Raw genomic sequence first — 16,756 nt, 5'->3', positions numbered from 1 at the left:
AATTCAGCCTTATGTAACTGACTTAGTGTGGGCATCACTTTCATGGACTAGGCCAGAGCTAAACTACAGTTGATGACTTGTCTTTCACTGGTTTACAATGTTCCTATCCTGAAATGATTTGCATTAAATGCTTTGGCTCCATCTGGAAGCTTTTGGTTCCATCCTGGTTTCTGCAGGGTTTGGATGCATGACAGAGTTCCCCTGGGGAGCTTGCTTGCACACTTCACCAAGCAGGATTGAACTCTCTGTGCATCAGTTGATGCGTGGGAAGGTGAAAAGTCTTGCTTGCTGCAGGGTATGAGGCATCCATCCCATCCCATCCCATCCCATAGGACACCAGATGTGGGGCTGGTGGGTGTGCTTTGGTGGAAGGACCTTGCAGATCAAATGGAGAAGCTGGTGGGCCAGATTTGGCCTACAGACCAGAAAATCCCCACCCCTGAGCTAGACCTTCTCATCCATAGCCTCCTCTCACTTCAAGCCCCCCCCATCCACAGCCAACTTCTCTTTTACAGCCTCCTCTACTGGCGTTTCAAACATGTAATGCAAAGGGAGGTTTTACTCCCTTCCCTCAAGATGTTGGAAATCATGATTGATAAACCCACATGCATAAATCTTCTTGAGTTACCCTCTTTACCCTTCCTGGTGATTTGGGTTAAGCGTGATAGTGTTGCCCGTGTTGTGACGTGAAAGTAAGAAAAATGAATCCATATTGCAGCTTGGAAAACTTCAAAGTGAAACTGATCAGCATGCTGTATTCAAAGGAGCTGTTTTCAAATGTGACATGATACTGGCTTCTTAATTTGATTAATACTTTTAGCCATGATCCCCTTTCTCCTCTTTCCATGGTAGTCGCTTTCAGAGATTGACTATGCTGAAGAACTACTTGTCACACTTCAGGAAGACGGGGGCTGTATCCCTCATTTCTTAACCAGTGTGTATGTTCTTGTTCTCGCCTCTCCCTTTTTTCAAGTGCTGCTGCTGCTGCCTACGCAAAGTGATCAGAAAGCTTGACAAGATGCTTAAAAAATAGAGCAAGTGCTTCAGCTAAATTCCAAACCGAGGAATAATAATTGCCAGAGGCGCAAAAGTCCCCTGGTGCCAGGGTTGCTGAAGAAGATGGGAAGCAGGTTTCTCCTCCTCTCATAGGTTCTGCCATCTATGGGACCTGCCTGTTGCCTCTTCCTGCTTCCTAGAGGAAGTGGCTCAGGGAAGTAGTAATTATTACATTTCTAAGGAAGGCTCTTCTGGACCCCCAGGATTCTGCAAATCTTAGCTGGTTGCAAACACACACCCCTTCAGGAGTTGAACTAGTGATTCATGTGCAACTCTGGGCATTCTTGGATGACACCCATTATCTAGATCTGTTTCATTCTGGGTTCAAGCCTGAGTTGGCACTAAGGTGGTCTTGGTGGTCCTGTTTGATGCTCACAGAACAATAGGAGGGCAGTACATTTGCTATTTTATGATTGCTCCCTTGTGACATCCAGTAATGCTTAGGGTAACACTCTGCCCTAACCACATATGACGAAGAGGTTTCCTACTGAAAACACTATAGGACCAAACACAGAAGGATTCAATGTAGCTGCCAAAGAGCTGGAATCAACGTAGCTAGTTCTGTTTTTCCTGTGTTAAATGTGTATATACTTCTCTCTCTCTCTCTCTCTCTCTGTTTTTCCCTTTGAAGGGTCGTGATTACTGTTCAGAAGAGGAGGATATCACATAGTGCCATTTCTGCTGATCAAAACGGGAATACTACTGTGTAAATAGATTACGGTCAAGATCCTTTTTGGAAGTCTTCTCAAGTGAACAGCACTACATAACAAAAGATCATTTCCACATTGTATGCTCCATTCAGTTGCAGTGTTTCTTAATGACCATACAATGAACGTTACGAAAGGAACGAAGAACAGCTTGTGTGGAACTGCCTTGGCTGATGCTGGCTGAAACGTGTGGCAGATTTTTCACTTATCTGTGTCCAGGAACACAGCAAATATTTCAGCATAAAATCTTAAATGACACTGTAGATTTCACTTGGGCTGTTGGCCTATTTTCTATTGGCTGAAGTAGTATTATACAACACCTACCATAACTGAGCAGCTGAACCTTCAAGTTCACTCTGTTTGTCAACCCCCCCCTCCCCCCGGGTTGCAGAGTTCTTATTAATATGGACAATTTAGAGCTTTGGAGGTGGGATGCTTTGCCATGACCGTCCTCGTTTCTCTGCTAGGAAGAAGTTACCAATTTAAAAGCATGTTGTCACACAAATACTGGATATGGTGATGCAGGAGCAGAAATCTGTATTTTTAAAAAAGTTTCTTTAAGTATTTCAATCGAGGAATAAGCTTGCAGTATCGGCTTTGCTGACCACAGATGGAAGTTGTGACCACAATCAGTTTGAATCCCTCTTTTTTTTCTAAGAAAATAAACATTTTACTGTTTTTAGGTATTCTCGTCTTATACCCATTCATGCAGTCCAGTGTGTTTAAAGAATAATTGGGTAAACAGGGTGGGAGCAAAGCACCCCTTTGGAATTATCCTGTGAGAGGATGTTATTTTAAAGCACCTGTGTGCCAATTTGGGATGTCTGTAGAGTTTATTTTTCCACATTATAAAAATATGATACTCTCTCTTCTCAAAGGCAGATGTAATATTTTTAACAAATATTGTCATGAGTAAAAATAAGCCTAAGGTTTAAAAAACAAAAACACTTTTGCATTTATTCTTTAAAGAAGTTCAGCATTTTTCTTCTATGTCTTTGAGGGGGTATAACCATTAAAAAATGCTTCTTGCAGCAATAGAAGCTGGGGTTTATATCCCTCCTTTGCCTTATCAGGGTTTCAAGATGGCCGTCCGTCAAGAAAAGTGTACAGATTGAAAAAGCACATTTTAGATTAGTCTGTGGAAATTGTAATACAGTTGAAGTGAAGATTTTACCCTGGATCAAGATAGATATTGCACATAGGATTTTACCCGCCCCCGAGTCCAACTAGTTGAATTACGTCCTTGCTTAGCTAATATCAGTATAATGGACCATGAGCACCATCCAGCCTCTCTAGCTGTGATGTCTTTTGTCTCCATCTTGATGAGATATGTCACAGTGACTAGGCATGTAGATCCCATCCCTCTGGTTGCCATCGGATAAACTGCTATGACTTGGTTGATGTCACAGAGGGGCCTTGGGCATTTGATTCTGAAGTAGGTGCCCAGCCTTTATAAAACGGAAGCCACTTTTTCCACCCTGGTGCTCTCTAGATGTTTTGGACCAGAACCCCCATCAGCCCCAGCCAGAAGGTGGAGCTAAGCATGGAAACATTGTCTACATGCCATGGGCTTTTGTGTGGTGGTAACTGGGTGCGAATCAGTTGAGTGGCTCCAGATTTTTCACAGGAAAGGGCAAAAACAGCTTCTGCTTAAGATAAGAGATAACTGTGTTCTTAAGCATAAATGTTTACAATGAGATTGATTTACCAATTGCCCTTTTGTGAACTGTCTTAATTTTTTCCATATTCACCGTAAGCTCATTGGTCTAACTTTTAAATGTTCTCGCTGGTGTCCTCTGTCTCGGCATTCCTTCCTGCTCTCTTGATTCCACTGTTTCTAGTCATCTTCTTCCAAGGTATATTCTTCCAGTTCATTTCCATGCCTCTCCTTTTCCTGTTGCTGGCACCTTCTTTCTAGAAGAATCCTGTCCCCTTTGATACTCACATTATTGCTTCACCTCTATACAACATTTTAAACTGCTTAAAATTTACCTTTTCTCTTTTTCTGATTTCCCCCTTTCCTTGGTACCTTGTTTTTAATTTCCCTTACCCATTCCTCTCTTTACTTTCCCCTGTCTATCATGTCTACCTCAGATTGTAAACCTACAGGTATAATTTCCCCCCTGAGACTATGTGACATAGGCATTGGTTACAATTTATAAGGGGTGGTGTGGATCCAAAACCCTTTTTCCCTTCTGTTTTAGCATTTCCAGAAAAAGGGTGTCAGAATATGGGACTAGGTAAAGGGTAGATTTGTGCTAGATGGTGTCTTCAGCCCCTGCTATCTGCAGTGGTGCCCAGTGGAGGAGACCATACCTTGTTCAGAGCCAAATACCTTGGGGGACTTGATCATGATGTGAAGTAATTCCCTGCAATAAGAAGCCAGTATGCAAATAGAGGGAAGCAAAATTTACCCTTGGAAGTCACGTTCTAGCTGCAGAAATGTTGAATGCCATAACCAACTTGTTCAGACTTCTTTCAGCTCCTATTTTCTCCAGTTTTTGTGGGGAGGAGGGTGCCCTAAAGAGGAAAGATATCTGGGTGTGAAATAAATTCACATGGAATATCCTATACATTACTGAATATTTGTATAGTCTCATATCAGTACTACTTTCTCCAAGTTTACTGGAAGTTGCTTTTCCGGGTTCCCTGTGTCTTGTTTGATCAAAGTCTAATTTATCCTGATTTTTCTCTAGAATTAAAAGAGAGGCTTCTGTTCTCCTATCTGGTGTTGATTTTATTTCACAAGTGATGCCATTTTTTAAAAAATGAAGCAGCTTCCCATTAGAAGGGGTATTTTTTTTTCCTTTGGAAAAAATAATGTGTGACAGATTCTGCATTCCAAGGAATCTTAAGCCTGGTGAGTCGATCCCCCTTAACCCGAAGAACTGTAGGATTCCACATGTGAGTATAGTATTTATCTGCATCATTTAAGAGTTGAGTAACATACATCAGAGTAAGTGGTGACACACACCAAAGAGTTGCAGTGTGTTCCCCAACCTGAAAGAGGGATCTTGCAGTGCTGTTCAAAGTTCACAAAAGGAGACATTCTCCTTCCCCATTTTTTCTTTCTCGTCCTCCTGAAAGTTCCCCTCAAAGGCCCACGTCTGGTGCTCTCTGCCAGCCCTCATCATGATCACTTATTGCAATACAGCACCCTTTGGAGGACCACATGCCAGCAGTGGGTGTAGCTGGAGGAAAAAGTGGACTGAGCAACCCATGTAAATGTTAACTGGGTAGACTCACTCCCACCCCTCTCTCCATCCTGCATCCAGATAAAGAAGCATTATCCAGGTTCAGGGAAACATTCTAGCGAGATGAAAAGCACTTGGGGAACAGAGGAGGGCCAGGCCTGGGCAGAGTCCTGAGTGCCAGAGACAGAGGCACACCAACAGCTGCTGCTGAATGCAGAAACATGGGTTCCATTGACTTCCATGCAGCCAAGTTGCATTTTTCAGTGTTCAAAAAAACCAAAGCAAAAATCATTTTTCATATTGAAAAATCCAGCGTCCACCATTTGCTCTTTCTGGACAGACATGCTGCTTCTCATTACAGCAGCACTAAATTTCTCCTTCTATGAGCAATTCTCACTTCTGCCCTAAGGGAGGAAAAAATTCCAGAACCCTGTTGCATCAAGCCAGTGACCCAGCTTCCTGTTCTCACAGCGACCAACCAGATGGCTGTGGGAAGCCTGCGAGAAGGACCTGGGCACCAGAGCAGCCTCCCCCCAGCCCCAGTGAATCTTAGCAACTGGTATGGAGAGGAGGCTGAACAGGGCCATTGCTCATTGCTAGGAACCAGGACGTTCCACCTCTAGACAATAGACTGAGGTACTTTATCATTCTTATGTCTATAGACTCAACGGCCACTGTTCAGTCCTGGACAGTCATAGGAATTTAGATGATAATATTTCATCCCATAAGTAGATAAAAACTACAACCTTATTTTTCAGGATGGGGCTGTTTCACTTCCAAACTGGTAAGCTGTTTTTTAATAGGAGGAGTGATTATACTGCTGAGACTAGAGACATATTTTTTTTTAAAGACTTGAAGGTGTTTTGAAAAGAGGCTTTATTTATTTATATTAATTGGTTTATATCCCACCTTTCAACAGTGTGGTTTACAATTCTTTTTAAAATTATAGTAAAATTGAAACATGGTGTACATAGGTGTGGGCTTATTTTATTTAAAAAGTGGACTTTTTATTTAAAACAAAGTCTTTACAGCAGATGTAAGCAGTTAATAAAAAAAAAAACCCTACATGTGTGACAATGTGGTCATACCAATCTTTTACCTTCTGTCGCCTCTGGTCAAACACAAAAAACATACAAAACTTATTTACCACAAGGTGGGCTGAGTGTATACACTCTGTCAGCAATGACCTCACTTTCAAATTGCTTTCAGCTCGGTGGAAATGTCTCCAGCTGTTATTTTTCTCTGGAGTTAAACAGGTAAGAAATATAAAGAAGCTTGAGTGGTGGTTGGGTATACTGAAATAGCATGGGGAATTTTTCTATTATAGTTCTCCTTAACCGTGCCAGTAAGGAATATAATTTCCTAAATTTTGTGGACATTATAATCCAGCTTGCATATTTGTATCTTTACTTGCAAGCATGTGGAGAAATATCTGAGTGTAGAAATATCGAGAAAGCGACAGTAGGGGAAGGGAGAGACTAGAATGACAAGAGGGCAACGGACAACAAAGACAGAAGGAGAAGAACGGTTTGGGAGCGGACTTGAGAAGCAGCGATTGGGAGAGGAGGGGTTTGAAGGGAGAAAAGAAGTGCCGATATTTGGACTAGTCTCTAGAATAATAATAATAATAATAATAATAATAATAATAATAATAATAATAATAATTTATTTATACCCCGCCCGTCTGACTGAGTTTCCCCAGCCACTCTGGGCGGCTCCCAATCAAGTGTTAAAAACAGTACAGCATTAAATATTAAAAACTTCCCTGAACAGGGCTGCCTTCAGATGTCTTTTAAAGATAGGATAGCTGCTTATTTCTTTCACATCTGAAGGAAGGGTGTTCCACAGGGTGGGCGCCACTACCAAGAAGGCCCTCTGTCTGGTTCCCTGTAACCTCACTTCTCGCAATGAGGGAACCGCCAGAAGGCCCTCGGAGCTGGATCTCAGTGTCCAGGCTGAACAAAGGGGGTGGAGACGCTCCTTCAGGTATACCGGACCGAGGCCATTTAGGGCTTTAAAGGTCAGCATCAACACTTTGAATTGTGCTCAGAAACATACTGGGAGCCAATGCAGATCTCTCAGGACTGGTGTTAATGTGGTCCCGGCGGCCGCTCCCAGTCACCAGTCTAGCTGCCACATTCTGGATTAATTGCAGTTTCCAGGTCACCTTAAAAGGTAGCCCCACGTAGAGCACGTTGCAGTAGTCCAAGCGGGAGATAACTAGAGCATGCACCACTCTGGCGAGACAGTCCGCGGGCAGGTAGGATCTTAGCCTGCATACCAGGTGGAGCTGGTAGACAGCTGCCCTGGACACAGATTTGACCTGTGCCTCCATGGAAAGCTGTGAGTCCAAAATGACTCCCAGGCTGCACACCTGGTCCTTCAGGGGCACAGTTACCCCATTCAGGACCAGGGAATCCCCCACACCTGCCCGCCTCCTGTCCCCCCAGAACAGTACTTCTGTCTTGTCAGGATTCAACCTCAATCTGTTAGCCGCCATCCATCCTTCAACCGCCTCCAGACACTCACACAGGACCTTCACCACCTTCACTGGTTCTGATTTAAAGGAGAGGTAGAGCTGGGTGTCATCTGCATACTGATGAATACCCAGCCCAAACCCCCTGATGATCTCTCCCAGCGGCTTCATATAAATATTAAAAAGCATGGGGGAAAGGACGGAACCCTGAGGCACACCACAAGTGAGAGCCCAGGGGTCTGAACACTCATCCCCCAACACCACTTTCTGGACACGGCCCAGGAGAAAGGAGTGGAACCACCGTATAACAGTGCCCCCAGCTCCCAGCCCCTCTAGATGGTCCAGAAGGATGTTATGGTCGATGGTGTCAAAAGCCGCTGAGAGATCCAGCAGAACTAGGAAACAGCTCTCACCTTTGTCCCTAGCCCGCCGGAGATCATTGACCAGCGCGACCAAGGCAGTTTCAGTCCCATGGTGAGGCCTGAATCCCGATTGGAAGGGATCCAAATGGTCTGCATCCTCCAGGCGTGCTTGGAGTTGTTCGGCAACCACCCGCTCAATCACCGTGCCCAAGAATGGTAGATTTGAGACTGGGTGATAGTTGGCCATATTGGCCAGGTCTAAAGATGTTTTTTTAAGAAGCGGTTTAATGACTGCCTCTTTCAGCGGGTCTGGGAAGGCTCCCTCACAGAGGAAAGCATTCACCACCCCGCAGAGCCCATCGCCCAGCCCTTCCCGGCTCGCTTTTATCAGCCAGGATGGGCAAGGATCAAGGAGACAGGTGGTTGGTTTCACACATCCAAGCAGCCTGTCCACATCCTCAGAGGTAACAGATTGGAATTGATCCCATGTAACAGGACTAGACAGGACTCTAGCACTCTCCTGCCCTGGCCCTGCTCCCACAGTGAAGTCTACCTCCTTCTGAATCTGAGCGACTTTATCTGCAAAAAACTTTGCAAAAGCATTGCAGGAGATCTTGGGGTCCCTACCAGGCCCCGGTGGTACAGGTGGTTCCGATAGATTGCGAACCACCTGAAAAAGTCTCCTGCTGCTGTTTTCTGCAGATGCAATCGAGGCAGCGAAGAAGGCCCTCTTCGCCGTCGCCATTGCCACTTGGTAGGCTCGACGTTGAGCTCTAGCCCGTGTCCGATCTTATTCAGAATGAGTTTTCCGTCACCAGCGCTCTAGCCGTCTCAATGATTGTTTCATTGCCCTCAGCTCCGGGGAAAACCACGGGGCTGTCCAGGCTCCATGCAATCGGAGAGGGCGCTTTGGAGCCAGACAGTCAATAGCCCTGGTTAACTCCGCATTCCAGCATGCCACCAGGGAATCAGCTGAAAGGCCATCAACTTGGGATAAAACATCCCCTACCACTCTCTGGAAGCCAATGGGATCCATTAAGTAGCGATCCATTAAGTAATGATGATGCTGTTAAGGTGCTACACTCAATATGCCAGCAAATTTGGAAAACTCAGCAGTGGCCAGAGGATTGAAGAAGATCAGACTACATCCCAATCCCAAAGAAGGGCAGTGCCAAAGAATGCTCCAACTACCACACAATTGCACTCATTTCACACGCTACCAAGGTTATGCTTAAAATTCTACAAGGCAGGCTTAAGCAGTATGCAGACCGAGAACTCCCAGAAGTGCAAGCTGGATTTCGAAGGGGCAGAGGAACCAGAGACCAAATTGCAAACATACGCTGGATTATGGAGAAAGCTAGAGAGTTCCAGAAAGACATCTACTTCTGCTTCATTGACTATGCAAAAGCCTTTGACTGTGTCGACCACAGCAAACTATGGCAAGTTCTTAAAGAAATGGGAGTGCCTGATCACCTCATCTGTCTCCTGAAAAATCTCTATGTGGGACAAGAAGCTACAGTTAGAACTGGATATGGAAGAACTGATTGGTTCAAAATTGGGAAAGGAGTACGACAAGGCTGTATTTTGTCTCTCTGCTTATTTAACTTATATGCAGAATTCATCATGCGAAAGGCTGGGCTGGATGAATCCCAAGCCGGAATTAAGATTGCCGGAAGAAATATCAACAACCTCAGATATGCAGATGACACAACCTTGATGGCAGAAAGTGAGGAGGAATTAAAGAACCTTTTAATAAGGGTGAAAGAGGAGAGCGCAAAATATGGTCTGAAGCTCAACATAAAAAAAAACTAAGATCATGGCCACTGGGCCCATCACCTCCTGGCAAATAGAAGGGGAAGAAATGAAGGCAGTGAGAGATTTTACTTTCTTGGGCTCCATGATCACTTCAGATGGTGACAGCAGTCACGAAATTAAAAGGCGCCTGCTCCTTGGGAGAAAGGTGATGGCAAACCTAGACAGCATCTTAAAAAGCAGAGACATCATCTTGCCAACAAAGGTCCATATAGTTAAAGCCATGGTTTTCCCAGTAGTGATGTATGGAAGTGAGAGCTGGACCATAAAGAAGGCTGATCGCTGAAGAATTGATGCTCTTGAATTATGGTGCTGAAGGAGCCTAGTAGATGAAGGGAACACAGTGGATGTAGCCTACCTTGATCTCAGCAAGGCATTTGACAAGGTGCCCCATGATATTCTTGTAAAGAAGCTGGTAAAATGCGGTCTTGACCATGCTACCACTCAGTGGATTTGTAACTGGCTGACTGACCGAACCCAAAGGGTGCTCATCAATGGTTCCTCTTCATCCTGGAGAAGAATGGTTCCTCTTCATCCTGGAGAAGAATGGTTCCTCTTCATCCTACAAGAAAGAAGATTCCACCTAAACATTAGGAAGAACTTCCTGACAGTAAGAGCTGTTCGACAGTGGAATTTGCTGCCAAGGAGTGTGGTGGAGTCTCCTTCTTTGGAGGTCTTTAAGCAGAGGCTTGACAACCATATGTCAGGAGTGCTCTGATGGTGTTTCCTGCTTGGCAGGGGGTTGGACTCAATGGCCCTTGTGGTCTCTTCCAACTCTATGATTATATGATTCTAGGAGACTCTTGAGAGTCCCATGGACTGCAAGAAGATCAAACATCCATTCTTAAGGAAATCAGCCGAGTGCTCACTGGAAGGACAGATCATGAAGCTGAGGCTCCAATACTTTGGCCACCTCATGAGAAGAGAAAACTCCCTGGAAAAGACCCTGATGTTGCGAAAGATTGAGGGCACAAGGAGAAGGGGACGACAGAGGACGAGATGGTTGGACAGCGTTCTTGAAGCTACAAACATGAGTCTGACCAAACTGCGGGAGGCAGTGGAAGACAGGAGTGCCTGGCGTGCTCTGGTCCATGGAGTCACGAAGAGTCGGACACGACTAAACGGCTAAACAACAACAACCACTCTCTGGAAGCCAATTGGATCCATTAAGTAGCGGGGGCGGGCCACCCGAATCGGTCCCACCTCCCTGCAGAGGGGAAGGGTCGCAAAGAAGTCCAGTTGCACCAGGAAGTGATCTGACCATGGCACTTCTTTTGTTTCGCTTTTAGTTAGTGTCAGATCACCAACATCCGTAGAGATAAACACCAAATCTTTTTTTTTTATGAAATATTTATTAGGATTTTTCAAATTCAATACAAAAAAACAAAAAGAACGAAAAATACAAAAAAATAAAAAAGGAAAAATTTAAAAACACATAAAATTTACAGTTCCATATTTTCATTACCATATTTCCCAGACTTCCCCACACTTCCCCTTCTTGCATTCCAATTCAAGTTGTTTGTTCAACAAGTTCTTATCCCCAATTTTTAACCTTTTTATATTTAATTCATTTTTTTAACTTATTTTAACTTATAAACATCAATATTTGTACCTCAATACACAAATCTTTTTCCTAAAGTCGACCCTAATTCCATTCCACGAATTTTCCAATTTTCATATTAATAACCAGACAAAAAAAAAGACAGATCATAATTATACACCCTTTGGATTCTCAAACCCCACCACCCCCTTTCCCGGTTTCGATCCCCAACAAATGTCCAGTCTTAATCTTCTATCAGCCTGGAGATCTCACGTCCGAGGCTCTTAATTCTCTCTCAGTTCATCTCTGCCGGTTTTTTTGATAGTCCTTAATATTAAACTCCAAATTTCGGAGGAGCTCTGTCTCAATAAAGTCCAAATTTCTTCCAGCCAGACCTCCATACTTAAAAGCAAGGTCCAAAAGTCCAATTGTCACCAAGACTCCAGCTTCCACTTTAATCAGATTTGTAATCCATAGATCTTCAGGTCTCCACACAAAGGAATCTCTCCATTCTTCCTTCACCAATTTAAACCAGAATTTCATCATCCAGTACTTATTTTCCTTTGTAATCATCCTGTCAGGCCTTTGGTTTGATTTCTTGTTTCCCTTTTTGAGCATGATGTCAGGCCTCTGGCTCTCCTTTGTCATTTGCAAAGTTACAGCTCCTCCTTCCTTCTCCTCAGAAACAACATATATCTCTTTCTCCATACTTTCAGAATTCTCAGTCCTCTTTTTGTCCAGCTGCATGGGCTTCCTGAGTCAAGTCCTTATCAAGTTCCGTAATGTTATTTACTTTTAAACTCAAGGTTGTTACATTTGTAGACAAAACCTCAATTTGGCCTTGTAACTTTCCCAGGAGAACAAATATTCTGTCCAGCCCAGCCTGAATTTTCCCTTTTCCAGCCATTCTTGTAGTGTCCCAAATCCTCCTCTAGAGGGATTTAGTAACTTAGTATTCTTTCCAGTTAAAATCCAAAAGTCAGGTTAATTTGTATCAGTTCTTACTTATTTTCAACAAAATATAACCAGGTTGCAGCAACTGTATCCAGCAGAGACAGCAGAAACAAAGTTCTCTTTTTCCTTTTTGACAGCTAAATTTGACAGCTGTCAAACTTCTCTATGTCTCCTCAACAGGCTCTCTCGCAAATCACTCCCGGGTCCGGTGGGGGGGTGGAACTTCAACTCTCAAAATTAACTCTTATCCTCCAGCACAATTTCTTATACTTGTATCGCCAAATCGTGAAATTGATATCTTTTATCGAAAAGACAATTCTCTCGACTTTAGTTAACTAGTCCTTGCTTTAGATCTTTTACAAGGCGGGGAGGCGGACTTCCTGTTTGCACCTTCCCCGATCGTGCCAAATTCCAAAGAAATTTCCTTAAAAAGTCCAATTTCCGTACTACTCACGGGTTGTTACTTTTAGGGTCCGATTGTTCACAGGAAAAAGTCAGCGCCCTCCGACCATGGCTCGCGGCTTCACTCCCCAGGAGAAGCAGTCGACTCTCAGCACCGCGCCACTCACCCCGTCCCCCGTTCCAAAGCCTTTAAAAAGGCTTCTTCACGGGTCGGGGGGGACGCAAATGGTGCCCGCCGAGTCACCAAGTTCACAGGCTTCCCCGCCTGTGATTTCTAAGGGTCCCCGCGTCGCCGCAGCGGCAAGACCCCGCTCCTGAAGAGCCGATTCCCTCCGGAGCTCGGAGGGAATCCGCCATTAGCCGTTCGCGCTAACCCGGAAGTCCGAGATAAACACCAAATCTAAGGCATGTCCACAGCTATGAGTTGGGCCAAACTTATTCAGGGACAGCTCCATGGAGGCCATGCTTTCCACGAAGTCTCGGGCAGCCCCTTGTAAGGTCGTGTTGGCATGGATGTTAAAATCCCCCAGGACAACCAAACTAGGTGTTTCCAGGAGCATATCCACCACGACCTGAAGCAGCTCGGGCAGGGAATCCTTGGTGCAGCGGGGAGGTTGGTACACCAATAGGAATCCTGTACTGCCCCTATTGCCCAACTTCCAGAACGTGCACTCAGAAAACTGGGTCTTCCCAATAGGACGCCTGGTGCGGACTAATGACTTCCTAAAAATCACTGCAACCCCCCCTCCCCACCCACAAGGCCTGGGTTGCTGTGCGTAAGAGAAACCTGGTGGGCAAGCAGCAGCAAGGACAAGCCCATCTGCTTCATCCAACCAGGTCTCTGTCACACATGCCAGGTCAAATCCTCCATCTACAATCAGGTTGTGGATGGCAGTGGTTTTATTCATCATTGACCTGGCATTGCACAGCAACACTTTCAGGTCATGTAGGTTTCCCTTGCTGATTCCAGTATCCTTCCAGTCAGGACCAGACCTGGAGGCAGGGATAGTCCTCAGACAACGACTAAACCTGCCTCCTCGGTAATGACATGGTCTGGTCTTAGCGTAACTCCTCCTCCTGCCCGTGATCACTGAGATCGGGTGTCCCAATACATCCCCCTCTGTGGAACCTGCCCCAGCCATTCTATTGGCTGAGACCCACTCCCAGGCAGCCCTGACCCTTCCCCTTAAAAAGCAAAATACAAACTATATAATAACAGAATAATAAAGAAGGGGTTGAAGAAGATAGAAGATGGCGAGAATAATTTAAGGTAGACTAAAAACTGACTCTTTGGACTTTTATGGTGCGTTGACTTTGTATATTTTGTATATTGTATACTGCATGGTATGCTCTCAGGTTACAAATTTGGGGAGGAAAGTAATAGGAGAGGAGTACTCTGCAGTCTCTGAGTTACGGAAGTGGATGGTAGATGATTCAGCAGAGTATACATCCCAGAATCCCACAGTAACTGGGGAAGCTGAACAGGAAATAGGAGGAGGGGCCTAAAAGGGGGGAGGGAGGGAGTGAGAAGAGCAAAGTCTTAAAAGACCTGGGAAGTTTGAGAGAGATTGAGAAAGTTTGAGAAAAGGGTGCACCTGTCACAATTGAAAGTAATTGAAAGCAACACACAACTAGAGATGACTACTAAGAAGCAGCAAATGCTTATAACATCATCAGTGGCAGGAGCAAATTTAGGAAGAATGCAATCAGTAGTGGAGGAAGATCTAGGAATACACATCAGAGATGCGATACTGGGCCTGAAAAAAGATATGAATGAAAATACTAAAATGATAGGGACCAAACTAGATGAGATGGAGAAAACAATAGATCAAAACTCAAGCTTAATTGTTGCACTATCTGGACAAATTAAGAAACTGACATTCAAGAACCAGGAACTTGGGAAAGCAGTACAGAATCTCTCAAAAAAAAATCATTGAAGCTTGAGGAAGGGGTTAAAAAACACAAAATCATTGTAAGGAAGCAAGAAAAAATTAAGGAAGAAAGTGGGGAACAAAGAGAGATACAGGAAGCAATTCTAGATTCGGTAGCAATCCTGGAATTCCAGCAAAGACAGATGACCTTACGTTTTAGAGGGATACTGGTGGAGCAGAATGAGAACAAAACGGAGAAATTGATAAGAGAATTGACAAAGTGGTTAGAGCTTGAGGAAGAAGATATAGTTTGTATGGTTGATAAGAAATTTAGAGGCAAAGGCAAACAAATGGCCAAGTGATTGTTTAGTGTGTTTTAACTCTTAGCTCTCAGGGATAGAATATTACAAACAAACTTTAAAAAAAGACTCATTATTGAGGAGAAAAATATAATTATCTTGAGAGGTCCCAAGTAGGTTGCTAAAGAAAAGACAAAATTATAAATTTCTGATAGGTAAAGGTAAAGGTACCCCTGACAGTTAAGTTCAGTCGCGAACGACTCTGGGGTTGCGGTGCTCATCTCGCTCTACATGCCAAGGGAGCCGGCATTTGTCTGCTTTCGCAGACAGTTTTTCTGGGTCGTGTGGCCAGCATGACAGCCGTTTCTGGTGAAACCAGAGCAGCGCATGGAAATGCTGTTTACCTTCCTGCCGGAGAGGTACCTGTTTATCTACTTGCACTGCGTGCTTTCACACTGTTAGGTTGGCAGGAGCTGGGACCGAACAATGGGAGCTCGCCCTGTCATGGGGCCTCAAACCGCAACCTTCCGATCGGCAAGCACAAGTGGCACAGTAATTTAAACCACAGTGCCTACATTTATGATAGACCCACTCAAAAAGAAAAACATCCCATTTAGGTGGGAGTTCTCAGAGGGAATCACTTTCACATATAAAGAGAAAAGATGGAGACTCAAGTCAGTGGAAAAAGCAGAAAGATTTGTGAGAAGTTACAGAAAGAATTTAGGAATACAAGGGCAGTTGACTGGGGAGGAGGGAGATGAGGAACTGGAGGGAACTAGAGAGAATAACCAGGAAGAAGAAAAGAACAACAACCAGGAAGAAGACCAAGAGTAACTAGAAGAGTACACCTTTAGGGCAACACACTATGTTTTCTTTATTTTCTTTGTCTTTACTTTTTATTGTAGCATTTAAGTTGAAAGAAAGAATGGACTTAGGAATCACAACATGGAATGTGAATGGTTTGAAGAATAAATTAAAAAGTAATAGAGTGGGACGTATTTTAATGAAACACAAATTGGACATAATATGCCTCCAAGAGACACATGTATCCAGGAAACACAGGAGGATGTTGACTAATAAGAAGTTAGGAACAGAATTCATCTCCTCAGACAAGTGTAAGAAAAGAGGGGTGGTTATTTATGTAAAACCTAGATTAGAACCAAAGATGCTTTTTAAAGATGAAGAGGGAAGGATTGTAATAATTCAAGTAATGGTACAAGGAGAGAAATTGGTGGTGATAGGAATATATGCACCAAACGATAATAAAGCAGAATTCTACAAAAAAAATTGGAGGAAAAAATAATCCTTTTAGGAGATTTTAATGGAGTTTTCTCCTTAGAAAACGATAGAACACAAAGAAGTGTAGATAATAAAACAGGAGAATTACCACAATCATTCTTCCGTTTAATAGAAACCTTCAAGTTGGATGCTTGGAGATTTAAACATCCAAGGGAGTTCACTTATTTTTCGGAGCCAAATCAGTCAGCCAGTAGGCTAGATGGACTTTGGATCACAAAAGATTTAACATTAAGAGTAGGAAAAATAGAAATCCAACCAAAGTTGCTATCAGATCATATCCCAGTGTTTTTATCTCTGAAGGGAAAAGAAAGAGGACATCGTAGATGGAGGCTAAATGAAGCATTACTTAACAATGAAGAAATGATACAAAAAGCTAAGAAATCTTTAAAAGAATACTTTGAATTTAATCTGAATAAGGGAACTGACATCAAGATCATATGGGAGGCAGGAAAAGCGGTAATGAGAAGTTTCTTCATGCAGTAGAACGGGATCCAGAGAAAACGGAAAGAAAAAGAAACAATGGAAATATTAGGTAAAGGTAAAGGGATCCCTGACCATTAGGTCCAGTCGTGACCGACTCTGGGGTTGCAGCACTCATCTCGCTTTATTGGCCGAGGGAGCCAGGGTACAGCTTCCAGGTCATGTGGCCAGCATGACTAAGACGCTTCTGGCAAACCAGAGCAGCACACGGAAACGCTGTTTACCTTCCCGCCGGAGCGGTACCTATTTATCTACTTGCACTTTGTCGTGTTTTCGAACTGCTAGGTTGGCAGGAGTGTTTTCG

At 43.9% G+C, this 16,756-nt stretch overlaps 1 protein-coding gene across 2 annotated transcripts in view; it reads left to right on the top strand.

Moving 5' to 3' along the window:
- Window positions 1-16,756, top strand: part of LOC310765881 (uncharacterized protein C1orf21) — a 157,489-nt gene that overhangs the window by 128,509 nt on the left and 12,224 nt on the right. Inside the window, exon 6 of one of the 2 annotated variants that reach the window (XM_083621510.1) lies at window positions 1,688-4,487. The exons of the other annotated variant lie outside the window; for it this stretch is intronic. Coding sequence (XP_083477636.1) covers window positions 1,688-1,726 — 39 coding nt within the window. The 3' untranslated portion in view covers window positions 1,727-4,487. Of the gene's footprint in view, window positions 1-1,687; window positions 4,488-16,756 lie in introns of those variants that run through there. 2 annotated transcript variants of the gene reach the window in all.

The sequence above is a fragment of the Podarcis filfolensis genome (genome assembly GCF_964270895.1).
Source record: "Podarcis filfolensis genome assembly, chromosome: 6".
Classification (NCBI taxonomy): Eukaryota; Metazoa; Chordata; class Lepidosauria; order Squamata; family Lacertidae; genus Podarcis; species Podarcis filfolensis.
This window is presented reverse-complemented; position numbering and strand designations above follow the sequence as displayed.